A 25,376-nucleotide genomic window follows, 5' to 3' on the forward strand; every position below is an offset into this window, starting at 1 on the left:
GGCAGCGGAGCAGCGCAGCGTCGAGCTGACGACAGCGGCTCCCGGTGGGATCGGTTCCGTTTCCGGAAGGTGGCGGTGCGCTTCCGGTCTGAGCGGGCGCCCGTCGCTATGGCCACGGGGTGGGAGGCCGCGCTGCCCCCCGGGACAGGTTGGAGGCCCGGCCGCCCGGCATGAGCCCGCCCAGGAGCAGCGGAGCACCATGCGGCCCTGGTACGTGCCCGCCGCGGGGAGCCCGGCTCGGAGGGGCCGTGGGGCAGCGCGGGGTGCCGGGGTTGCGGGGCTCGGTGCCTGCCGGCCGCCCCGGCGTCCCGCCCCGGTGCTGCGTGTTGCTCGAGGCGGGTTCCCTCTGGATTTGGCAAATAACGAATGTTAAGCGATGCTCTGATAGTCGGTTCTGCTATGACGCCGCTTCCTGAGGCGTCAGCGATGCCGGGTGGAGCTCATTGTGCCCCATAACGCTCCGTCGCCCGTTGGAAACAGGCGCCGTTTATCCCTCGTGCAGTAGGTAACGTATCACACCTTGCCTATAGCACTGAGTGGGATTTCAGGATCGTCTGAGGCTCCGTAATTGACGTTGAGGAAATTGAGGAGCATCACTGCTTTCTGGTTTGTGCCCTCAGAGCAGAACGTGGGGCAGAATGTGCTCATAACATAGTGCTGCTCATCGTCTCTGTGTTCTGCTGGCTTTGTCTGTGGCTGGTACCAGCCAGCACCAACGTGAGCAGTGACATCGCTACGCAGATGTGCAGAGTTTGTCAATGTCTGTGTCATGCTGGAGGAGCTGGGTGAGGATCCATTGCCCGTGGCTTATTTAAAACCCAGGAAGTCCCAAATGCAGCTTTGGCATCCAGTAGTCAATGGTGTTTGGTGTTCTGCTGCTGGAAGTGATAGATTCAGGGTGGGGAATCACGAGGCATGCTGTATTCCAGCAAATGGAAATCGTGCTGCTAAAGGTCTCATTTTAGTACTGTGACACTGATGATTACTTATCTGCTGTGCTTAGCTGCTGATAAGATTAGCTGTTCCTTTTCCTCTGCAAACACTCTGTGCTCTTCATCATGTTGAGTGAGTCCTTGCAGGAATATACCAATTGCCAGTGGATATCTTCTGTGTTTCCAGGACCCCGTTGCTGCCCACAAAGGCCATGGAGAAGAGGTTGGAAGCCAAGCTCAGCTTTAGTGCTCCATTATTGCCACAACACTGCTGGGGAAGACCTGCGAGGGAGCTGAGAAGCCTGCAGCTGCTCTACCTGTGTGCTTGCCTGTGTGCCTTGTGCTTCTCAACAGGTGATTGTGCTGCTCTGCCTGGGACTGTGTCTGTATCTTGGGTGTTCATCTCTCTCCCACGTTTGAAATAGTCATAGAGGAAGGTGAAGTTATTTGCTGCTAGCCTTTGTAGCTGGTTAAAACCAAACAAAGTTGATCGTTGCTAAATGAGCTGTCAGAAGTGTGGGGTGACCAAAGCTCTCTGGAGAGGTGTGGGACAATGAGGGGTTGTTTCCTGTAATGCTGTATCACTCTGATATGCAACTGCTGTTAAGCAACAGCAGGGTGTCTGTCCCACATCTTCACACGTGCTGCTGCCTTTCAGGTGTTTGTATCTCACAGAGCTTTCTCTGTGATGAGAATCCTTCTCCCAAGAAGTGATACTCTGGTTAATAATTTCACCTGAGCAGTATTTGAGGGAGGTTGGGAAGGCAAGAGCATTTTTAAGCATCTGATGTTTAAAAGTCTCCACAAACACTCTATGTCAATAGTCTGTTTGCCTGCGGGTAATTTTTGTTTGTTTTCATATTTCTTGTTCAAACTTGAGTAACCAACCTCTTGCTCAAGTAAATACACCAAATGGGTTTCCTACGTGGAGGTTTTCATGTAATGGGCTGGGTGTTTGGGTTGTTTTTTCCTTTATTTAAAGAGAAAATACAGATTCTGTCTTCTCCAAGGAACGGGTTAAGTGTCTCTAAGTTTTAAGGCCATGTCTTCCCCAGGAGGTGCTATTTTTTTTATCATGTGTGCACATAACAGTTATCAGATCTTAGTTCAGGTTGTTCTCTGGGTTTTCCATGCAGGTTGATTTGCAGGTTGAAGACACTGATGACCACAGTATGTGTTGATGCATTTGACAACTACCACGTGCTGGCAGATTGCTGTGTCTTTAATGGCAGCAAAATATGGAAATGGGCTTGTTCTTGTTTAGTTTCTTTGTGGAAGTTTTCTATAGGCTGGCACAATGTCTCTATTGTTTCATGGGGCATTTCTTGGTGCCTGCTGAAAGAGAGGTTTGATTTAAGCTAACAAGCTATGTGAGCATGATCTGTTAATTTAGAACACGGAAAAATATCATTGTATTCCTGTTCTGAGCAAAAGGTTCTCTGAACTTTGTGTTAGGATGGTGTGTCAGGTGGATTGTGTTTCCTGTCTTTGGTAATATCTGAGAAGTGTAGAGCTGTGAATCATATTGTTGTTCTGGACAGTGCTGTGGTGTTTGAGGGCTTATCTGTGTGGGAGAGTTAAAACCATGAAGGCCAATGTGTGTACGAAAACAAATGTGATTATGTTTGACAGTTATCATGGACACTTTTTTCACTCAAATTTTTATTCTTTTGGTTTTGTATGTGTCACTTAGGCAGCAGAGTTTGTCAAACTGAAGAGTGGTGTGCTCCTGTGGAGTTACCCAAGGAACTGTATTGACATACTTGGTTACATGTGACAGATTATAAAAAGTCTGTGCAGTCAGGTTGTTAATCATTAATTCCCTATCGCTAGGGATTATCTGCCTAAGTCTGTGAACCTGAGCTTATTAATAGAAACTGCTCTTATCTGTTGCATTTCCCTGCTGTTCAGCAGAGCTGTGAGTTGCATCAGAGGGACAGGAGCTCTGCAGACTGAGAGAGGCAGCATTTTTTGCAAGCTCCTGGTGTGGGTGCTCACAGTGAGCAGATTCACTGCCTTGCTGGCCTGGCCCTGCCTCCAAGTCCCTCTGTGCAGCTGCCATGCTTAGGATCTAGCACGAGGAGCTGTGAAGGGCTGCAGAGATCTGCATTTGTAGGGCTGCAGATATCAGTGTGGGGGTTTGTTTGTCCCTTGGGGTATTCCTATAGGATCCAGGGAGGCAATGTTGTGTGAACAGGCCAGGTGGATTATTCCTGGTGGACCAGAGATGAAATGGAAACGTAGATAGAGGCACTCTGCTTTCTGCCATTGTGATTTGATGAAGCTGTGTGAATTTGTGACACCTGCCAAACACCATGGGAACTGCACAGGTGAAAATCAGTGTGGTTCTATGAAAAATGCTTATGTTCAGTGCTGGCCTTCCATATTGTGAGTTGCCTGTTTACCTTCTGTTGTTTCTGTGAGTTGAGTTTTAAGCTGTCTGTGTAGAGCAGTACAGAAACCACACTGGCTTACTTCAGATAAATGTGTCCTAGGTGGGCATTACCAGAACTTTGGAAATGAAATCTGGATGAAATATAATTCAGATCTCTGCATTTTGACTTCATAGTGTGTTAAAAGGGAACAGAGTGTTCTCAGCATGATGGTGTTTTGTCATCTGCACTAAATCCTGGCTCTGGCATACCTATGAGATGCTTATGGAGATTAGAGCTTTAAATTTTAGGTGTATACATACGATGCTTGCCTATGTAGTGATTTTCTCACGAGTGGTCTCTTCTTGGGGAACACTTGCAATTTAAATATACCCATTCTGTTTGTGCTCACTTCTGAGCCTTTATTGGAAAGCTCCTGGGGAGTGGAAGGTTTCCCTGGGCTCTGTACTGAGCCTGAGTTTGTGTGGTATGAACCAGGACTCACACCTGAGGAGCAATGGATGAGTTCAGGAGGAACAGAGATGTGGAAAGGAGCACTTTCTGCACAGGAAATATTAGGGAACAGTGCTTCAGAGTGTGATGAGGTCAGCTGCTGGCCCTGGGCAGGCAGGCTGCCTGTCTGCTTGCTGTCCAAGACAGTGCTGTGTTGACAGAGTGTGACAACGATGGTGCTGATCTTAAGGTGCTGTTGTCAACGTCTCTTTCTGTTGAACATATGCAATATTTCACAGATGGCAGTTTCTCAATTGAAGAGCTTCCCCTCCTTTCTTGCAATTCTGGGCTCAGATACCTGCAGAGAGCTCTGGTCAGACCTCAGGTGCCTTCTGTTGTGCCTGGTGCTGGCTTGCTGGAGCCTTGTTTTCAAACTGGTTCTGCTGTGCTGGCCTCACCAATGAGCTATAAATGACACTTCTGCTTCCTTCTTTCTTCTGTCTCATAAACAAACTTTCCACATGATGTGAGTTCCTGTTTTTGAGCTGAAATTCTTGGTGTTGCAAGAGGTTCCACATGGAAGGAATATGAAAATGGCCATCACCCTTTATTTTAAACAAGTGTCTGATCCACTATGGGTAAACAAAATTAATGTATTTGGGAGTCTTTAATGATGAGTAACAGAAGAGCTGTAACACCCACTGGGATGTTTGTGATAACTGAATTAAAATGAAATGCATCTGTCACTACTGCTCGCTTTCGTTGGTCATATGATGTTATCCCAAAGATACTGGGGACTGATGCAGGAGGAGGGGGAAAGTCACAGCAAATTTGTGCTGCCAACTCTGGGTATTAACTGTGATTCAGAGGATCAGAGTTCACTGCCACATCCACAGTGTTGAGGTAAGTGCCTCCGTGGCAGGAACGTGGTGCTCTGAAGTCAAATGATAAAAGTAGCAGAGGTGGAAAACACTGTGTTTGTGTTGCAGTCTCAGAGAGTTTCCCAGGGCTGTTTGATTAGAAAAATAGGACAAAAAGCAAAGTAAAAAAGGGAAATTCGGACTGTTTTAACAGAAAAAATGAAGTTCCCCATTTGTGTGGTGTTCCTACCAGGGAGGGAACCAGATTGGAGCATAGTCTGAGCTGCACAGCTCGAAGTCCAGTGGCATCGTTCATAAAGTAATCTTCCAGTGACCTATTATCCCCTGGATGCTGAGCACAGCACAGTGTTAACAGTCCCATAGGTCATTAGTCTATTTTTAGGGAGTCCTTAATCTTTGGAGCTCTGAAATTTGGAAGCCTTTAATCCACTGATCCCTGCAAGCACTCCAATTTTTCATGCAGGAAAAAGAAAAATCCATATATAAAGCAGATGCTGCTTTACCCCCACTCTGAGATCTGAAATAACTTGAATAATAAAAAAACATGTTTGCCAGATAATTACTTTTATACTGTGAAGCATGGCAGTGTTATTGCTTCCTTCAAGAGAAACTATGGGCAGAGTGTGCTAATTTTGTCTTGGCCACAGCGATGAGGACTTATTGTCAGCTGCTTTAAAGAGCTGAAAATTATCTTTCCCCCTTTGTTCCCAGATGCAGACTGGAACAGATCTCAGTGTGAGCCAGGGAGGATCCTGGTTGGTGGACGTTTGCAGTCATGGGAAGATCATCACTTACGGCTTCTGGAAGGTTTTCACACTGTGCAGTCCTGTCAGACTGCTTGCTGCCAGAGCCCTGCCTGTGATGCCTTTTGGTTTGTGGAAAACATGTGCATCCAGGTGAACTGCACTGTGCCTGCCACGTGTCAGGCGAACAGGACTGGCAATTCAGATTCTGTTTTGGTGTTTTTAAAGAAATCCAAAAGCACAGAGCACTTCTTCAAGCTTAAAACAGAAAATGATGTCAAGACCCGGCGTCGCAGGTGGTTGGATTGGGGCATCCCAGTGCAGGGGAAAAAACGACCATGGAAGTCTTTCTACAAACAGAGCTGGGCAGATAACAGCGTGCAGCTGCTGGAAGGCGACACAGCAGCAAGCCCCAGTGGTGAGACTGCAGCAAGAGCATCAGACAGCAGATCTAGAAGCAGCCAAAGTGACACAGAGCGCTTGAACGATCAAGTCCTGAAGCACCTAGGGGAGGACAGGCCTGTTCCTGGGACCCATCCAAATCAGAAGAAAGACACACTGAAAAATGGGCAGGATCCTAAAGAGCAGAAAACCAAAAGGCTGTTCCCTCCTAAAAGCAATAATATGAATGGATCTGGTGATGCAGACAGTGTTGGCTTCCCACAGGTAAGTGTGTTTACTGGGACTGCAGTGGGCTAGCTTGGACAGCTGTCACTCTCCTGCTTTATATAGATTTGGACTGTTTAAGTGATAGGATAACTTTCTAGAGGTCTGTTTTCAGCCTTCTGTCAGCCAGGAAAGGGCAGGGGTTTGTTTTCTGCCTTGTTTATTTTGGAAAGGTGGGGGGGTATGAGTTTTTTTCCCCACTTCTTCCTATTTGGGATAAACTGAGAAGGAAGATGGAAGTCACAATAGTGCTTACATTTTATACAAAGTCCTGGAGCATGCTGACCAAATGAGATGCAAAAGTGAGATGTGATGGTTGTGATGTCACTGGGAAGCATCTGGGAGTTACACCTGTTACCCATTCAAGTACCATTTTTGGTTCCACAAAGTGAAACAAACTGTTGTCTTTGGAGTACTGAATGGAGGCAGCTAAGTGTGTGATTTATAGACTTCTTTGCATAGGGTTTCCCGTGTCAGCCTGCTTACTTGAGTTGGCATCTTAACTTTTTGTTCTCTTTTTGAAGGCTTTTAGTTTTTCAAATCCCCAGAAGCTGACATTGGCATTGGTTGAATGAAGCCATTTCAGTCTCTGCTCCAAACACATGCCACGTTAATCTAGTAAATCCAGATGTTAGTCCTAGGAGAAGTTTGTATTTTTAAATCTGCAAATATGTATGTATTTCTGAACACATACAGAAAAGCACCACTAATTATGATTAAAGAAGAAGAATCCTACTTTGTGAAACTCTTCCTTATGTATCTTCTACCTCATCTCCAGGATTTGGCAGTGTTGTAGCCCGATGCCTTTTCCTGCTGTTATGTTCTCATGCTGGAAATGCCTGAATTTATTTCTCTCCCTTGAATGCAAATCTTGGTTCCAGGTGGGGCTGTGAGCACCACCCTGCAGAGCAGGATGTGGAGAGCAGCCAAGGGCACCATGTGGAGCTGCAGGGCAGCCCTGCTGCCAGGTGAAATCATGCACCAAGACTTCACAAATGTTTGATTTTCCAGAACCTTGCAGCATCCAGGGCTGACAGAAGAGCTCAGCTTTCTCTCTCCCCTGCAGTACTGCAGCATTTCTACCCTACTATTTTTTTCTTCTTCCTGGTGTTTGAGATTTACACAGTGACCTCATTCTCTCGTTTATTCTGCACATAACCTCTGGCAAGCTCTGTATTGCTCTTGTATAGCCACTGTTCTCCCTGCTTGTTTAGCTTGTAGTGTGCTGCATTCTGAGTGTTCCTGTCATTACTGCCCTGTGCCTGTCAGTAAATGGGCTGCAAATATTAAATTACATGGAGTAATCAATCAGTGAATGTTGCTGAGTATCCAAATTTCCCATCTGTAGAAGCACTCCCCTTTGTCATTAAGGTGCACTCTTGGGTCCATGAGAATGGGGGGAATGGGTTTCCTTCACCTTACTGGATTTTGCTAGCAAGAAAATCTGGATCTTTGATGAAATTAAGAAAAACCACCTTAACAGGAATGTCGAGTTGAAGCTGGTTCTGCTCAGCCCTAGGCTAATTCCTTGGCTGGCAAACCACCCGACTTTCAGCAGCAAAATGTAAGTCAAGCTATGCAGCTGTCCTCACATTTCTGATCTGAGAGCAGTTTAATTTAGGCCAAGGATACAACATTGAAGGCTTTGCACTTGGGACCAGGCCAGCCTTTGCAGGAGGGAGATGCCAAAGTAGGGATTTTTCCAAGCTGGGTCGGTTTGGGGCCAAAATAAGTAAAGTTACACACACAGTGAAATCAATAGAATTTAGTCTGAGCTAGATTTGGTCAGGTACACTGTTTCATCAGGTGAATGCAGTGCTTCTAATTCTGTATTTGTAACAGATTTGGCAGGTAGGGTGGAAGGTGGAGAAAATTACTGCATGCAAAACAGTGCATGCTTGGGAGCATCAAACATCTGAAGTGGGAGAGAATATGGAATGAAAGGCAAGGAGAAAATAAAAGGATTTCCTTTTATGGAGGGAACAATCAGGTGTCTGTTGTAGGAAGACATTGCCTCACTGAGTTTTAATTTTCCTCCCAGTTCTGACAGCCCCATAGCCATCTGCAGTGTCATTTGCTAATTTACTGCTAGCATTAATTTGTGGTTTTACTACATCCACGCTACAGTGCCAGAGATGGGGGAAGGGGAGCATACACTGCAGTACGCCCTGCTCATCTGTCCTTACCTAAGGAAGGGGAATCTGGGGCTCTTCCTTTAGTGAGTGATACTTGCCAGGCACTAAAATCTTTCCACATTGTTGTAGAAATACTTGGCCAATTTTAGAGTCTGGCAGTGCATGTAGTCGCCAGTCAGGAGAAGTATTTAAGTGCAGCACTGCTGACAAGAAGGACTGCAGCAGCACTGCAGCAGTCCTGCAGTCAGACTGTGGGAAAATCTGCAGCCTTTAAAATGGGGTTTTTACAGCAGAGCCAGCAAACAGCTGAAGATGCAATGTAAGCTGCAGGGAGCCTATTTTGTATATGTACACCACTCTCACCAAAGAAAGGCCCATTTAAGTTGAAGGGTGAAACAGAATTCCTGAACATGGGTGTTTTTCTTTAAAGTACATTGAATTCAATGCAGGTTCTGGTGCACGTAGCTGCTCTGTTTGAATCTTACAGACATAAGGCTGTCAGACAGGGTGAGAGGTCACTTGTCCCAGGACAAAGGCAGAGGTTGGAGTAAAAGCTGTCTGACACTCATGTTCTCTTGGGCCAGTGTGCCACTTTTCTCTGTTTTGTAAGCTAATAAGATAGAACAGCTGGCAAACTTCTAGTCTTCCCCTCATCTGTCCCCAAGAATGAGATCTTCTGTTCTTTGCTTTAAAGAATTTGGGGTTATTGGGTAGAGATAAGAAATGTCTCAGCTTACAAGCATCAGAGGCATTTTTGACTGTTATGTTGCCCCAGGCAAAGCTTATCTAACTTGAGCTGTACACAGACATTTGGCTGTCAGTTCACCCTGAAGACTTCTGGGAGGAAGAGGGTCTTTCTTAACTGTCAAGTATTTTAGGCATTTAAAGGTGTCTCAAGGAAGCCTCCATCTCAGTGAAAATATTACTGAGCAAAGCAGAGCTGCAGCTGCTGTCCTTATTTGTGACAGCTGTTCTTGCAGCTTGTGTGGGGTTGATTCTCGTTAAGCAAAGAACGGTTCCCTGTAGTGGTGTGCAGTCACGGAGGCTTTCCCCTTCTGTGCCTTTCTGAAGCAGTCTCTCTCAGTTGTCTGAGCAGTGGTGGGCAATCCAGCTCCAGAACTGTGAGCTGAAAACAGTGAGTTGATCCATTTCAAACATTTAGCAGATGTTCCCCAAATAGGGTTAGCTCGACAAAATGTGCTGCACACGTGTACTTCGTGGTGGAAGGTGAATCAGGAGTACTGCCTGGTGAACTAAGAGCTGGGACAGGGCTGGGTAGTTGAGAAGGAATTTTCTGATGAAAGAAAGGAAATTGTTCCTGCCACTTGGATTATTTTCAATCAAGTGGTTCATCCTGTGTGGATGTGAGCAAGCTTTCTGCCCTCAGGCTCCACTCCCTGCCCCAGCAGCGTCTCTTCTGGCATGCGCTGGGGCGGTCGTTTATGTCAGGCCACCTTGCTTTGAAGAGTGATTCTCAATAAATTTCATCTTGCTAAAAATCTTTGGTTATTAAATGAAAATGCCATTGCAACCCCTCTTCTGTGTGCTTGCCAGCTGCTCAGCCTTATTGAGGGGAAGACAAAAATAAAAGCCAAAATAAATGCCCCAGATGAGCCCCATTTCCTCCTCCTTGTTTTCTGCTCATGTTGTTCCACCTCTCTGTTCCTTTGCCCTTATTCTCTGCAGTTTTGAGCCTGGTTCAACTAAGTCTGCTCTTTCCTTTTCAGACCCATGCAGGAACGTCTGCACCAGAGCCCCCAGTGCTGGCTACGTTCTTCAGTCCTGTAGCACTGGGCTTGACAGCTACTGGAAAGACAGAGAAGCCTGAGAAGCTGGGTGATGCTTCAGTCCAAACCCACTCCTCATATATGCTGCCCACTGCCAGCCCTGTGCAGGGGAAAAGCACAACCGTGATGCAAGCTGCTACTTCTGTGCCAAGTGGTATTCCCACAAATAGCAGCATTTCTCCAGTCCAGACAAGCACTGCTGTGTCACCGAGTACTACTGCAGCTACGCCAGGTGAAAGCATGCAGTGATCCCTCTGTGGTCATCTCTTTAGGTTTTGTTGATAAACCACTGAAGGACATAAGGTGTTTTAATGGTGGTACCATCAAAAGAATGTGGAGACACAGAATGTGTGTTAGCACGTGCAGCTGTTAGTTCATGGGGTCCGGGAATGAGATATTGGCATCATAAATCTGCTTATGACCATGGGGTCTGTTTCCAAGAATGGATTCAAAGTAGCTGTGATAGCTGCATTCCCAAAGTGCAAGTTGAGATGTGGTGTGAGGCACAATCACGTGAAGCATTCTTTCTGCAGCTGTGACCCGTTGCTTTCTATCAAGTTCAGCAGAAGTCTGAATTAATGTCTGTTCAAAATGGAGTGCATCTGATTGTCTCCCATCTCTGAAACGTCAGTGCACATGGAGAGCAGTGTGCTTGGCCATTCTCCTGTGCTGTGCTTTGCAGCAAAGTGGCATTTCTGTTCACGCTGGTATTTCTTAAAGCAAACATTTGGAGATGTATGAAAACAAAAATGCACTTGAGGCAGCTCTGTTAACCCACAGAGGCCATTAGCTCATCCTGTGAGGACATGAGCTCGCTCTGTCCGATGTGTACTGGCAGTGTGGGAGCTCAGAATTCAGTTTATCCAGTTTTCTGAATTGCTTTTGGATTTAGGGTTTCTTTTCCCTTACAAGGAAACAAATGGAAAGCAGAAAGGAAATGTTGCATGCAAGGACATTTTAGGCAGGAAGCTGATTGGATGCCTGTGCTAACAAGTTAACATTCTTTTTAAGGGCTTAAACCCAACTAAAACTGGAAAACTTATTTCAAATATCTTCAGTGGTTTGCAGTGGGAAAGCAGCATAGCCAGGGCCTCCTTGTTTTGCCTAACAGTGCAGAGATGATCACACGAAGGGTACTTTTTTCTAAGAGGAGTTCTGATGAGGTCAGATTTCTTTTTGCCTTGGAACCCTTTGCAGCTGAACGACCGATGGGGCTATAAAATCTCAGGAGATTGGAGAAATTGAAAGGGGAAAAAAAGGATCTGATAAATTTGTTTTCTTTTAGTTAACTGGTTAATTCCAATAGCTATTAAACAAATGGAAGAAAGGCTAAATATTTACTGATCTTTTCCCATGTCTGTCTTGGCTTGGATTTTTGGTGCCTATCTTTGAAACATTGTCTTTGATGGGTTCAAACCAGGAAGCAGCAAACTAGGAAGTGGTAAGCCTTCTTTATCTGCCAATTTATTTGAAAATTCATAGTAAATGCTGCAGTGATTTCCTATTTGCAAAATAAAAGGGTAAAAAGAAAACATAAACAAAAGGAACAGGTTTGTATTTTGAGTTCCCGTACTCAGTGCTGTAGCCATGCAGATTTTAGAAAATGTCTTAGCCCCCAAGCAGTTTTTCAACTAAGAAATGCCTTGGATTCTTCATATATTTGTAAAGATCTGAAATTGCAGTTTGGTAAATAGCAATGTTTGTCTTGCTTTGCCATGAGACTGCAGCTGAGTTCTCTGCCAAAAACCTGTCAGCAAAAAACCCTTCACATCCTGCTGGACCTGACTGAACAGAGGCCTCTGTGCAGGGCCTGAGGGTCACATTTCAGCTCTTCAGAAAGGAAGCAGGAGCTGCCCAGTATCTGCTCAGAGATGAAGGCGATGGAGTAATTTTGCCCATTAGTGCTTGTGCTTTAACAATGAGACTGAAACCTGAAACAGGAGTTACACTGAGTGATGAGGTGTTTACAAAATACAGCCATTTGCTGCTGGTGTTTATTCCACAGTCTCTGAAGCAAAGGTGATTTTTATGTACGTATCTCATTATTCTGTTTCAATTCCATCTTTCTCCCCCTCAGTTATGAAGGAGCTGGTAGTTTCTGCTGGAGACAGTGTAGAAGTGACCCTGCCAAAGAATGAAGTTCGGCTGAATGCATTTGTGCTTCCTGAACCACCACCTGGTAAGGCTACCTGGGAATTCTGCTGAGGGCAGGTGATGGCAAAGTGACAAACAGACATTACAAACAGCATTAAATAAGAGCAGTCTTGAAAGTGTCTTTTGTCAGAGAACAGTTTTTGTGTAAAAAGCTTTTCTGCCTGTGCTGTGATCTCATATGCTGCCTCTCACAGAGAACAGCAAGAGATAAAAAGCATTCAGGGTGCCATGAGGTCGTTAGGTCAGGTTTGGGGTGCTGCATGTTCTCTGTGTTAGGTGAGGGAGCTCTTCAGCACCCATTAGTGATATTTGCTGGTGCATGCCAACCTCTCATAGCACGATACCTCATTTGGTGGTTTAAATCTTGTTGAGTGGGAGTGACAAGCTGAGGCATACTTTCCTATTCACTTTTCGTTTCGTCATACAAATTGTTCAGAGGTATTTGTAAAGTTCATGTTTATAGCTCTGTCCATCATAACAGGAGGAGTGGAGGCAAGCAAGTTACACAGTGCACAGCAGCAGGGGTAGAAGAGTTGTGTTCCTGATCAGAAACTGGCATTCTGTTGTGCCTGCAGGATTTGTGGGCACAGTAAGGCTTTCATTTCTTACCATCCCGAGCTGTGACTGTTCCAAGGCTCTTTAATGCCTTACAGGCAGAAAGATGAGTTTTGGCTGTGGAGTAAACGTGTTTAGAAGCACAGATTGTCTCTTTTCTTGGGTATATTCCCAAAAAGCTGCAGTGCAAGCTCTAAGCAGTCTCATTTCTCCATGCAGCAGAATGGGCCTTGTAAATGTTTAATGCTTTTGCTTTTCTTTAGCATGGCAGAAAGGCAGGCTTTTAAAAACTAACTTCTGAAGCTTTTCTTTTTTGTTGTTTTTCCAAGGAACCACTTACTCCTACGAGTGGGAGCTGATTACTCATCCGAAAGACTACAGTGGAGAAATGGAAGGGAAACACTCCCAGACCCTTAAGTTATCTAAGGTAGAGCTTTTGCTGCTTGGTGTCCTGCTGTATGGAATGCCAAGTGGAGAAAACAGCAATCCTGGCAGCCAGGAGAGACTTAACATGTGATTTCACAATGAATAGGAAATAGCATGATGGGCAAGCAGCCAATGTTTCACTACAAGCCCTCTTCTAAGTCTCTTAGAAAAAGGAGATTGCTCTGGAATGAGGGGAGAAATTGAAATCAGCATCTAAAAGCTGCCTGCATGCAATGTGTCGAATTAAAAATGACACAGTTAACAAAAGGTTGTGAGTGTTTCTGCTACTGAAGCACAGCAGTGGTCTGTGTAGGTTGGAAGCCTTGTACTGCTCTCTACAAGGACTTGCTGATGCCATTAGAGCCATGGAATACCTCCTAGCATGTCCCTGGCTGCTGCTTTTAGACAGGCTCTAAAGGAATGAAAGGATTGTTGGTTTCTGCACATGGGGTTTCTTAACAAGAGAACGACTTTAAATTTTGTATGAATATACAGTTCTGTTTTTATGGGACATTCCTTTGAGCATCATGGATTCTTCTGCTCTTGGAACAAAATGTGCAGGCATTAACTGTGTTACCATGTAGAGAAAAGCACTTCAAAAGGAGCACATCTGCCCCTGTCAGGTTTTCAGCCTTTTGGATAGCATGACTGTTGTGCAGCACCCAGTCCTCATTTTGGTTCAGCTTTGATGAAAGAGTGACAAACTGACTCGTGTCCCCTAGAAGAAAAAGAAGAAATACTTTTATTTTGTAAAAACACATAAGAAGAATTTTTTTTTTTATCTTATGTGCTGGGTTTTTAAATCTCAAATGCCATCTGCTAGTACAGATTCCTGTGACCAGGCAGCCTGAACTAATCTCTTGGACCTCTTCTGTTTGCTTATTGTTGATAGAAAGTTAAGCTTGACTGACAAACCTGTCACCTGTGGCAGTAAGGAATATTAGACTTGAGTTTCTGATGAGTTGCTGTGAACTAAAATATCTGAAGTATCACTTTGGCTTGCAAGCCATGCTTTAGATTGGAGCAGAATTGTGTGTTTTATGCTGCTAACACAGTACCAAGGCACGGTGACTTGATTTTTCAGCTGGTCAAACTGTGGTTCTGCTGTCTTGATTGAATGTGAATAATTGTTTATGTTTACTTTCCAGCTTACTGTTGGCCTGTATGAGTTCAAAGTTGTTGTTGATGGGGAAAATGCACATGGAGAGGGCTACGTGAATGTAACAGTGAATCCAAGTGAGTTCAGTGACACTGCAACTTTTGTTAACTTCATATCTCTCTGTTTTGCTCACTTGACTGGACCCTAGATTGACATAGTGAAAATTCATTGTGCTGAGATCTCAGTGTGTACGTGTGTGTGTTAAGTCACTTCCTGAAATGTGAAGCTGTGCTAATACACACAGCTATTTGCTATACCACATGCAGGCCAACCATCCAGGCTGGAATACTCATACAAAAGTGTATAGCAAATGCCTTATGCTGGAAGACCTCTGCTGCAGAAGAAACTAGCTGTAACCAGGTAAAAAGCACGTAGCAGCAGCAAGAGTAGAAACTGAAAGGAAGCCAGAGCTTTGAAGCTGGGGAGAGGGAAGATGATGTGCAGCATGTATTGTGCTCACCACTCCTAGTGGTGGAGTAGTTTTGCAGAGCTCCTCAGCTAGGGCTTTGTATCGTGGTCTGCCTGTAGATGTCATTGTAACAGCTCAGTTTTTGTTGCAGAGCCTCGAGTGAATCAGCCTCCTGTTGCCATCGTCTCCCCAGAGTTCCAGGAGATTTCACTGCCAACTATTTCAACTGTTATTGATGGCAGCCGTGAGTACCTCCTGTTTTAAATAGCTTAGTATGCCTGGCTCCTTTGTGTTTGGTTCTGGGCTGGCCTTTTGGATAAATGTAGTGAATAGAACCAGCTTCTCCTGCGTGGAGGGGGGAATCCACATGCCCACACACCAGCACCTCTCTGTGTTTCCTTTTGAAGGTACTGCCTTGAGTGAATCTCCCAGAAAAATGGCTCTTAATCAAAGGAAGTGTCCTTTTGTGCTGAGCTTCACGTGCCTTGGTTAGCTGGTACTTCACTTTTAATGATCCTGGCCCACATTTGAGCTTTGAAGGAGTTTATTTCAGTACATTTGGACTGACTTAGCCAGAGCTATAATACTTTATTTGTATTTTTTGGTTTCATGTTTGTTTTTTGTTTTTGATTCCCTCAACACACAAACCTGGGATTAAGGATATTTAAATGTACCTCTGAAGCAGAGGAGATGAGGGCAGACACTTTGGGTAACTGAGTGTGACAGAACCAAGAATGCTTTTGCTCACTAGGCCCAGCACTGAGGTTGGGGAACGGAACATCTGGATTTTGTGAAGCATTATTTTCCAACTCTTCGTATGTCCATTTTCTTTTGTAATTAAAACAGAAAGCACTGATGATGATAAAATTGTCAGCTATCACTGGGAAGAACTGAAGGGTCCTTTGAGGGAAGAGAAGGTTTCTAGTGACACTGCCATACTGACACTGACCAACCTGGTTCCTGGGAACTACACATTCAGGTGGGTTATACCTTGATCAGAATAAAATGTGCAGTATTCCTGAAGTGTTAACCTGCTTTCCAGATGAACAGGAGGAGTGCTCCGTTTGCTCTCTTTGCTCCTACCTTTTCAGGTGGTTTCATAGCTTTTCACTGTAGAAAAGATGAGCTACACATCTACTTGTTATTCTTAATTAGTAGCTCTGGTCTAAGATGATGCTGAGGTCTGCATTTTGCTGTTATGTCCTTGCATAACATCAGCAGATCTATTTGAAATAATATTGTAAATGAAATAAAACAAAATTGAGGCTGGTAATTAAGCATTTAGTGAAGTTGCTATTCTGAAAAAGCAAGTATGCCTCAAAGAATGCTTTTTTCCCCTCTAGAGGAGGACAAAAAATAGACTGTCCTCAACTGTCTGAGGGTTCTAGCTTTTCTCGTGCATCTCATTTCACTCCAGCCACTGTTTTGTATTCTGCTCTGATAATCCTGACTCTTGGTTGCTTTCACAATTATTTGTGTTTTCTCTTCAGTCTAACAGTAGTGGACTCAGATGGTGCCAGCAACTCTACCACTGCCAACTTGACTGTGAACAAAGCAGTGGATTATCCACCAGTGGCAAACGCGGGGCCGAACCAAGTGATCACCCTGCCTCAGAACTCCATCACCCTGTATGGCAATCAGAGCACTGATGATCACAGCATCGTCAGCTACGAGTGGCTGCTCAGTCCCAACAGCAAGGGGAAGGTGATGGAGATGCAGGTCAGTGCAGGTCTCCTGTACTCAGCTCTGATTACTCGTTGGCTGTTTTGTTTTCTTCCTGTAGTCAAGCTATTTTTAAATGGCTGATAGCAACTGTTTCTTATGATCTTACAGAGTAAGAATGTGAGGATTAAATACTTAGAATTAAATCCACACAAAGATGGTATTGGCTTCTGGCTGAACTGGTACACCAGTCTAGCCACAGGTATTTGGTGGCATCCTATTTCCTTCCTTGAGCAGTGCAGTTTTAAATACTGCTTGAGAATAGAGTATTAGGAGAAATGGGAACTCGATAGCTTTGGATTCTGTTGTTCCATATAGCAGGTCTCAGCATAGCTTGTGTCTCACTTTAACCTGTGTGTCTGCTAGGGAAATGTGTTTTCTGTCCATTCAGTTGCTGACTCCTCAGAACATCAGTGGTGTAGTATGGATGCTTAAGTGCTATTGAAAGGTGTGGAGCCAGACTGTGTCATCTTTTAGCTTACTAAAACAAGAGTCAGGATGGCATTGAGATTCCCAGAAGTGGCACAGACTGCTGGTCCCATAACAGGAGTTAATAATAAACACCTAGAATCTGCTGATCTTCAGGTCTGTAATCGTTGGTGTAGGGAATCTTCTCAGTACAGTGATGTGTTTTCTCACAGGGGGTGAGGACACCAGTCCTGCAGCTGTCTGCAATGCAAGAAGGTGACTACACTTACCAGCTCATAGTGACTGATTCTGCTGGGCACCAGTCCACTGCAGAGGTCACTGTGATCGTCCAGCCAGGTAAGCTGCCCTTAGTTGCTTTTGCCTCTTCAGTTCCAGATGGACATCATTCTGTCTGCATCCTCTAGATGTTGCAGTAGCTTTCTGATGCTTCCAGAAAAGCTTCTCTAACTCAGGATCTCTCTAGGATATTACGTTGCTGATGAACCAACTTAAGAAAATTTCTGCAAACATTACCTTTCTAGGCTGTTATCTTATTTTTCACAATGTCATCTAGTTAATATTATCCACCTGCAGTGGCAGGATTGTATTTCCTGAGAGCTGTCTCTGCTCACAGTGCTAACCCTTGGGGGGCAGGACCAGAAAAAGTGAAATAGTGCTTAGAGAATGAGAATCAAAAATCAAAACTGATTTCTTTAATCTACTTTCTAGTGTAGGTGTGACAATAAATCTCTGATCTGAACTCTTTACTGCTTTTTGACTCACTTTGTGTGAGTGTAAGATTGAAATAATGGGCAGAAAATGTGCCAGGGTTCTTGGAGGAGCTTCTTAACTCTGGGGAGCAAGTTCTGCCTTTCTGGCATGTGTGTAAAAAATATTGCAATCCTTTTTCAGAGAACAATAAGCCCCCAAAGGCGGATGCTGGTCCTGATAAAGAATTAACTCTTCCTGTGGACAGCACTACTCTGGATGGCAGCAAGAGCTCAGATGACCAGAAAATAACCTCCTTTCTTTGGGAAAAAACACGGTGCGTGTCATCTTCCAGACCACACTTCTGCAAGTACCTGGGTCTTTAATTTCAAGCAAGACACCCCACATATACCCCTCCTGTCTTAATTCCATGTCACATCAGGCCTGACAAGCTTCACTGCTGACAACAGCGAATGTCACCTTTATTCTTTTGATTCCTTTGCTGTGACTGGAGAGAATAGTTTTGTTTTCTGCCATGCACTTGGTATTTCCAGGCAACTGTGTGTTTCCATCCCTGTAAACTCTGCTTGAGCCTCACGTTTGTCTTGAGGTCAGCTCCCATGCCATGTGCAAAGCTGAAACTGATCCTCTTGTACTCTGTTTAGGGGACCAGATGGTGTCAAGTTGGAGAATGCCAACAGCAGCATTGCCACTGTAACAGGCCTTCAGGTTGGGACGTATGAATTCACTCTTACAGTTAAAGATGAGAGGAACTTGCAGAGCCAAAGTTCAGTCAACGTTATTGTAAAAGAAGGTACGTCCAGCCATACACAGAACTACCTGGGGCCAAGGTTATCTCTGAGCAATTGAGCAAGAGGCAAACTTAGGAGGAATGGGTGGAGAATCGTGCCTGGAGGAGTAGCACTTTTTGCTGGTTCCCACAGTACATAATTGCACTTCTCTCCCACCAGTGTTAGAAGGGGATTTCTGGGTTACAGTAGAGGTCTAAGGCAGTAGTTTTTCATTGGGCACTACCAGATTTCTCTCCAATTGTTTCTTTCTGTTTGCTTAGAGATAAACAAGCCGCCAGTTGCAAAGATTGTGGGGAATGTTGTCATCACCTTGCCTACAAATACAGCTGAGTTGGATGGATCAAAGTCCTCTGATGATAAGGGAATTGTCAGCTACTTGTGGACTCGGGATGAGGGGAGCCCTGCAGCTGGGGTAAAGTTTCTTTTTTAAATGACATCCTGCAGCATCACAGAAGTCAGTGGGAGGGAGCACTGACAGCTCCTGAGGAAAGATGCAGCTGGTCATTGCACTGGTTACTTTCTAGTGCTATCCTTAATTATGATGATACACCATCCTAGTTTGATGCTTTGTTTACTGATGCTTGCTTTGCTCTGCCTTCCAGGAGGTCTTAAATAATTCAGACCACCATCCGGTCCTTCTCCTGTCCAATCTGGTAGAAGGGACTTACACATTCCATCTCAGAGTAACAGATGCAAAAGGAGAGAGTGATGTGGAAAGGACCACAGTGGAAGTCAAACCTGGTCAGTGGTTTTTGTGCCATCCCGCATTTGCCTGCAGTGCTTTAACCTTCTGCTTTTCTGGATGCTGTTTGTGTACTGTGATAAAATTGTGTGTTCTGGATCCAGCTCAGAGATGTAAAAGGTCAAATGATTGGGGGAAGAGTCACGTTTTCATGTGGTTCTTGGAGGCTGATTCTTACCACTCGTCGTTACCTGTGAGGGTCATAGATGTGTGTCCCTTCCTACAGAGAGATTCAGTACTTCTGGATTCAAACCAGAAGCATTTTAGAAAGATGTTTGAAACGTGATTTGTACCTCGACTGTTAAATAGAGGTTCTGAAGATCTGCACTTATCTGTGTGTTTTCACTAGATCCTAGGAAAAATAACCTCGTGGAGATAATTCTGGATGTGAATGTCAGCCAGCTGACTGAGAGGCAGAAGGGCATGTTTATCCGACAGATAGGAGTTCTGCTGGGGGTCCTTGACTCAGACATCACTGTGCAAAAGATCCAGCCATACACTGAGCAAAGGTAGGATTTCTCTGTGAGTGCATGAAGAGAGGGATTGCATAAGGGTTTAGTGATCAAAGGGATGTTTTCCCTTGGGAAGCAGATTGGATAACCTGAACATACAAAGACATTGTGTAAAATTGATGTTTCTGCTTGCTTGGTCAGAAAAGGCATGTTGCCAAGCAGGTCCTGGCTATCCCTCACCTCTGGAGATGGTGCATTGTCCAGAAAAGGTTTACTGCCTACACAACTAATTCAGTTTAATGTGAAATGAAACAGTACAATAGCTGTTAGAACAGAAAATGGAAGGTTTGTTTTGATTGCAGCATAGTTTAGAAGAGACCAGCTCTATCCTATTTTAAACAAGTGCTGGTTTGCATGTAGGCCACACTGTCCGTATTAACAGCAGTGTGTTGTTACCATGGGTGTGTTTGAGGTCCAAGGATCCTGTGGTGTGGGAGGAGATCATGAAAATAACAAGACCATAAGGCTTGGGTATTCCCATATTTAGTGTGAGCATGCAAAGCTGTGCTTGGAGATGTTTGAAAGTAGACTTGGCAAAAACAACAGCAAACTAAAAACCAGTCCAGCCCTCACTTTGAAGATATGGTTGGATCTGATGTCCCAGTGGGACACCACCATGTTTACCACAAGTTTGGCTTTCTAATGAATTTGGGATTCTGATGAGTCCCTGTTATGACAGGCAGAGGGCAATGACTGCGTGGTGTTTGGAGAAGCAGTAGATAATCATTCTGTCTGTCTTCCAGCACGAAGATGGTATTTTTTGTGCAGAACCAGCCTCCCCATCAGATATTCAAAGGATGGGATGTAGCCTGGACACTGAAAAATGAACTACGGAAGCAACAGTCAGACTTCCTCATCTTCAGGGCTCTGGAAATCAACACAGTCAGTAAGTAAGAGTCACTGTGGCACGAGCTGACACCTTTTGCTTGCACTCTTTTTGGATACTTGCAAGAGAGGCAAAACTTTCTTAGCGTGTTCTGTTGCTAATGAAGCAGGGTTTCACTGCTTTGGCATCAGGCCTGGCTGTCTACACTTGCACTTCATCCTGCTTGCAGCTATGGCTGCACAAAGGGAATGAGCTGCACAGTGACTAGCTCTGAGTAAAAACCTCATTGGGGTTGACTGTGTTGAACTGTCTTATCCTTTTTTTGCCTCACGTGTGAGTCACTGAGTTCACCTTGCTGGTTTTGGTCCCCAGCTTGTCAGCTGAACTGCTCTGAGCACGGGCGCTGTGATTCCTTCACCAAACGCTGCATCTGTGACCCTTTCTGGATGGAGAACTTCATCAAGGTGCAGATGGGGGATGGCGAAAGTAACTGTGGTATGTGGAAGCTCCCTGGCTTTGCTTGCTTTTAGGAAGCCACCAGTGTTTGTAGCCCGAGGTGCAGGGGTGCCTGGTTGCTCACTGTATCCCTGACATCATGCTTGCACAACGAGGTGGTCCCTGTCATGATCCCACAGAACAAACCCTTCAGAAACAGTGGACAGGAAAGTGACTCCTCTTCAGAACCTCGTGGTGAACGTTTGCTCACCAAGTCCATTTTCAGTTGATAAACGATGCCTCTTTTCTACTGTGATCCTATAGGGGATTTCCTACCCCTGGAAAAGACATTTTTAAAACAACAGGCCAAAAAAACTCCACCCCTAACTTGTGCAGAAAGCCTGCACACCAAACCCCAAGCCCCTGACATCCATGGGGGAGTTAGAGATCCTGCCAGTGATGGCTGCTAGCCTGTATAATTCCACTGAAGGTCGGGCCTGCCTTTTCTTTTCTCTGCAGAGTAGTCATCTCAAGTGCACACTGTCAACTGTATGAGTTGCCAAAATGTCTTTCTCTCTGGGGTGTTTTGCTTTCAGAGTGGAGTGTGCTGTATGTGATCATTGCATCCTTCGTCATTGTGGTTGCCTTTGGAATCTTATCCTGGATGGTGATCTGCTGTTGCAAGAGGTGGGACTGGGGCCCTAACCCCCACTGTGTCAGTGCTTCAGAGCCAAGTGGCTGCAATGGGAGGTGAAAGAGTTTCAATCCCAGAGTCCCAGCAGGTTTTCTGCTTAGCCCTGTGATGTCAGCTTTTCTTGCTCAGTGTTTCAAGTGGAACACTGAAGTCCTAAAACTCTGGGTTCGTTTAAGAAGTGAGACTTGGATTGGCCTATAAATGTGCAACTAAAGCAATGTTTTTAATGTTTTGCTTTCTGATGTTAACATAGGCTGAAATAAGCAAGTGCTCTGGCTTTGAAGATCAGAGCGCTGGGTTTTTTTATTCCAGAAGTGGCCCACCTCTTAATTCTGTCTTTTCCCCTTCAGACGAAAAGGAAAATCCAAAAGAAAAAGCAAATACAAGATTTTGGACGCAACAGATCAAGAAAGCCTGGAGTTAAAACCAAATCCCAAAGCAGGTAAAACATGAGAGGGAAGAGCTCAGCATTTCCAGAATGCTTGCTAAAAACACTCTTCCTCAGTGGACTTAAAAACCACACAGTGAAACAAACATGATGCTAGTCACTAATGGATGAGTCTCAGAAGATCTGAGCTTGGTTCAGATCTGCAGACAGGCAGATTTTTAATCAAGTTAACTAACTCTTTGCTTTAAATATTTGGGGCTGAATCAATCTTTGTGCTTCCTGTCACAAAGCAGGTGCTCATAAGCACTCCTGATCCAAGAATCCCAAAACTGGGTGAGAGCTGTAGCTTCTCCTGCCCTCAGGTTTTCCATTTAGTTCTGTACTCTTTAAGTCAGTTTGCTTCTTGCCACAATGCAATTCCTTGGCAAGGCCAAGCATGAATTCAGTGTCTTTGAGCATTACACTGAACTGATTGATGTTGACTGGTAAACAAAAGGACACCAAGCAACACGAATGTTCTTGGTGATCTGCAGAGAGTGCTGTTCAGATCTGCCCTCGTTTTCTCCCACTCCAAATTATTGTTTGTGTATCCATTCTTGTCTTCGAGGGCATGAGGCTCTGAGAGTTCAACCCCCCCTTTAATTTTTGCTGGAATCAAATGCTTCTCTTAGGAGAGAGACCAGTGAGGTTCCCTGTGGCTGCTGGTCCATTCCAGTCCCTTGTCTCTGGTATTCTCAGCCAGCATTTTCCTGTCTGCATTTTCCTGTCCTAGGGAGTGCTTGTCAGGTGTTCTGCAGAGATCACAGAGTTATTTCAGGCAGGAGCTGTGTTTGGATCTGAGATCAGAAGTCAGCCTTTGTCACCTGCTGATGGAGCAGGGGAGGGGGGAGAAGTGGGAAGGTGCATGTGAAGCACAGCCCCTCCAGGTGCTGGGCAGTGCTTCAGCTGCTGGAATATGCTTTGAGTAAGAACGTTAGTTCTGCTCTTAGGAGCAGTGGAAAGCAGACCCTGGTCCTTGTTTCCTGGTGGAAAATAATTGCCCATCCCTGTGTTATCCCATGCAATAGTGTTCCAGCAAAGTGAACAGTGCCCAGTGGTAGCACTGGCAGGCACTGCAGCAGAGCTGATCACATAACTCCTCTGAGAGCTGGGCCATCCCAACTGCACAAATACAGATACCCTTGAAGGAAAAAAACGGATGGTTTTCCCCCTCAGCACCCAACTGTGCTTTAATGTGACCATCTGTCACCTCACACGGGAGAGCCCCACTGTAAATAAAGGACTTTTTGTTCTGCAGTCTGTAGCAAATGTGCCTCGACTGTTTGCTCCCTGGTAACCAAGCTCATCTCGCCTCTTGTGCAAGGCAGGCTGCTGACTAAAGTCATTTTTCCTTCCAGATACGTCCAGGGAGCATTTCCTAACAGAGGAAATGTTGCATTTCTCCATTAAGGAAAAGCTAAATTTAAATATTTCCTCTGCTGAACAATATCAGCAAATGTCTCTCCCCTGTCCTTGTGCATTAATCTAAATTCAGCCCATTCATTTATCCCCCTCTCCTTGCAGGCAAGAGAAGTGGAGGTGAGAGTAGGGAGAGTAGTAAGAATGCAGCCATCTCCTCTTGCACACCTGCATTTTCTCTTTACCACGGGGCCCCAGAGAGCTCTCAAGGCAGTGCCCTCGAGCAAGGTCAGGGACACAGATCCCATGGATTCCCACAGCCCCTCCTGGAAATGCTGTTTGTTTCCCTGCCCGTGAGTTGTGCTTTGCACAGTGTGGAGTGGCTGTGTGACCTCCAGGTTTCTGAAGCAAGATCACTTTGGCTTCAGTGCATGAGGGAATAGTGTCAGGCGTGGGGAGGTCAGATTAGGATTACTGCCCCTTAGAGATGGGGCAGTAAAATGAGACCCAGATGGAGTGAGGTGTGGTGGTTCTAACCTGGGAATCTCTCTCCTTCAAAGGTCGCAGACAGAAAGCCCAGGTCCTCAACACTAGCCTGATGCACTCGGAGTCTGAGCTGGACAGTGATGAAGCCATCTTCACGTGGCCTGACCGTGAGAAAGGGAAACTGCTCTGTAGCCAGAACGGCTCCCTGCGCAACGGACAAGTGGCAGTAAAACCCAAGAACCAGAGGGAGGAAATCCTATAGCTCCCTGCAGGTGGCCTTTTGCTGGAGCTCAGTAGGAAGGAGAAGGCCACTCCCGTCCCTGTTCTACAAAGGCCTCCAGAGGCTGCTTTGGTTAGGACAACAGCTGCTAACTTGTTTAATAGAAAATAACTTTGTGGGTTTCTTTTCGTTCAGTTAAAACTGGTTGTACTTGAATTTGAACTGCAAGGGAAATAAAAGGGAGGAGAAGACAACTGTGAAGCATCAGAAGAGGCAGAGCTGGCGTCTGGAGCACGGAGGGACAGAGCCACGTGGAGCAACTGTGGATGTGCAGGACCCTGATGACCCACCTGACACTGCAGCAGGAGAAGCAGCTGTGGACTTTCAGGCCGTGCTCTGAGCTCCCTCCAGGCTCCAGCAGCTCTCCACAAACTACTGCTGTCCGTTTTGTTCTTTGCTTTCCACCTTCCCTAATGGTTTAAGCACTATTTTCATTTAGACTTGTCCTTTCACAAGCACTGGCTGTTCTGTAGCATAGGGGAGGAGGAATCTAAACACTGTGGTTGTGCAGGTAGGAGAGGGGTTTGTAGCCACCCTAAATAATGGTCAGACTCTTCTTGCTGGGACAGTGCAGCGTGGGGAGGCTGAGCCATCTGTGGTGATTAGGGGGGCTAGGAGACCCCCCCCTGCAGCAGGCTCTCCCATTGGGCACCAGAGCAGGAGCCAGGATGCTTTGGTACCTCTGTCTCATGGCAGACTGAATTCCAGAGCTCTGAGATGTAGTTGAGCAGCCCCAGCATTTTCAGTGGGTCCCTGAGCCCTCCGTGGGCCCAAACATGAACCGCATCTCCATTCTGAAGTGCCACAGGCTGTGGATTTTCTTTCCTTAAAGCTTGCCCGGCCCGGCCCGGCAGGGCTTGGTTCCTCCAGTTCACAGCAGCTGGCTGTGCCCCCCGCCTGGCAGCGTGGTGGCCTCGTGTGCTCCTGGCATCCTGAAGGCAGAGGAGAAGGGAACCTGCAGTTCAGTGCAGGGGTCAGCTGTGGTGGTCCTTCCCTGTGCTCTCTGCTTTATCTCACTGTGCTGCACCCCCGTCCTGAGGCAGAATCAACCTCTTCTGGGCACAAGGGATGCTGCTGCTCCTCCGGGGCTGGGAGGGCAGTTCATTGCCTTTCTTCGTGTTCAATCTAAGAACTGGAAGACTTGTTTCACTGGCGTTCTGTTTTGTTTTGTTTGGGGTTTTTTTTTTTTTGAGCTACGAAAGCCAGAAGGCTTTAACTTCCTCGGTTGTATTTATATTGCTGCACTACTGATCTGTGTCGAGTGAGATGAAGATTAAACAGTACACAACGAGG

At 45.5% G+C, this 25,376-nt stretch overlaps 1 protein-coding gene across 1 annotated transcript; it reads left to right on the plus strand.

The window, feature by feature from the left end:
- The first annotated feature begins 186 nt into the window (after nucleotides 1-186).
- On the plus strand, nucleotides 187-24,408 carry KIAA0319L (KIAA0319 like). Its single transcript, XM_065744748.1, has 21 exons — nucleotides 187-210; nucleotides 1,120-1,286; nucleotides 5,350-6,047; nucleotides 9,910-10,201; nucleotides 12,047-12,148; nucleotides 13,008-13,105; nucleotides 14,253-14,340; nucleotides 14,824-14,916; nucleotides 15,519-15,651; nucleotides 16,163-16,391; nucleotides 17,036-17,159; nucleotides 17,715-17,847; nucleotides 18,176-18,324; nucleotides 18,583-18,734; nucleotides 18,925-19,063; nucleotides 19,414-19,573; nucleotides 20,320-20,462; nucleotides 20,775-20,897; nucleotides 21,434-21,524; nucleotides 21,882-21,973; nucleotides 23,878-24,408. Exons 1-21 carry the CDS (start codon nucleotides 200-202, stop codon nucleotides 24,063-24,065), a joined length of 3,405 nt encoding a protein of 1,134 aa, XP_065600820.1. The 5' UTR covers nucleotides 187-199; the 3' UTR covers nucleotides 24,066-24,408.
- Nucleotides 24,409-25,376: the final 968 nt, after the last annotated feature.

Source organism: Cyrtonyx montezumae, unplaced genomic scaffold, assembly GCF_038088225.1.
Source record: "Cyrtonyx montezumae isolate F1298 unplaced genomic scaffold, pur_monq_1.0 scaffold_31, whole genome shotgun sequence".
Taxonomy (NCBI): Eukaryota; Metazoa; Chordata; class Aves; order Galliformes; family Odontophoridae; genus Cyrtonyx; species Cyrtonyx montezumae.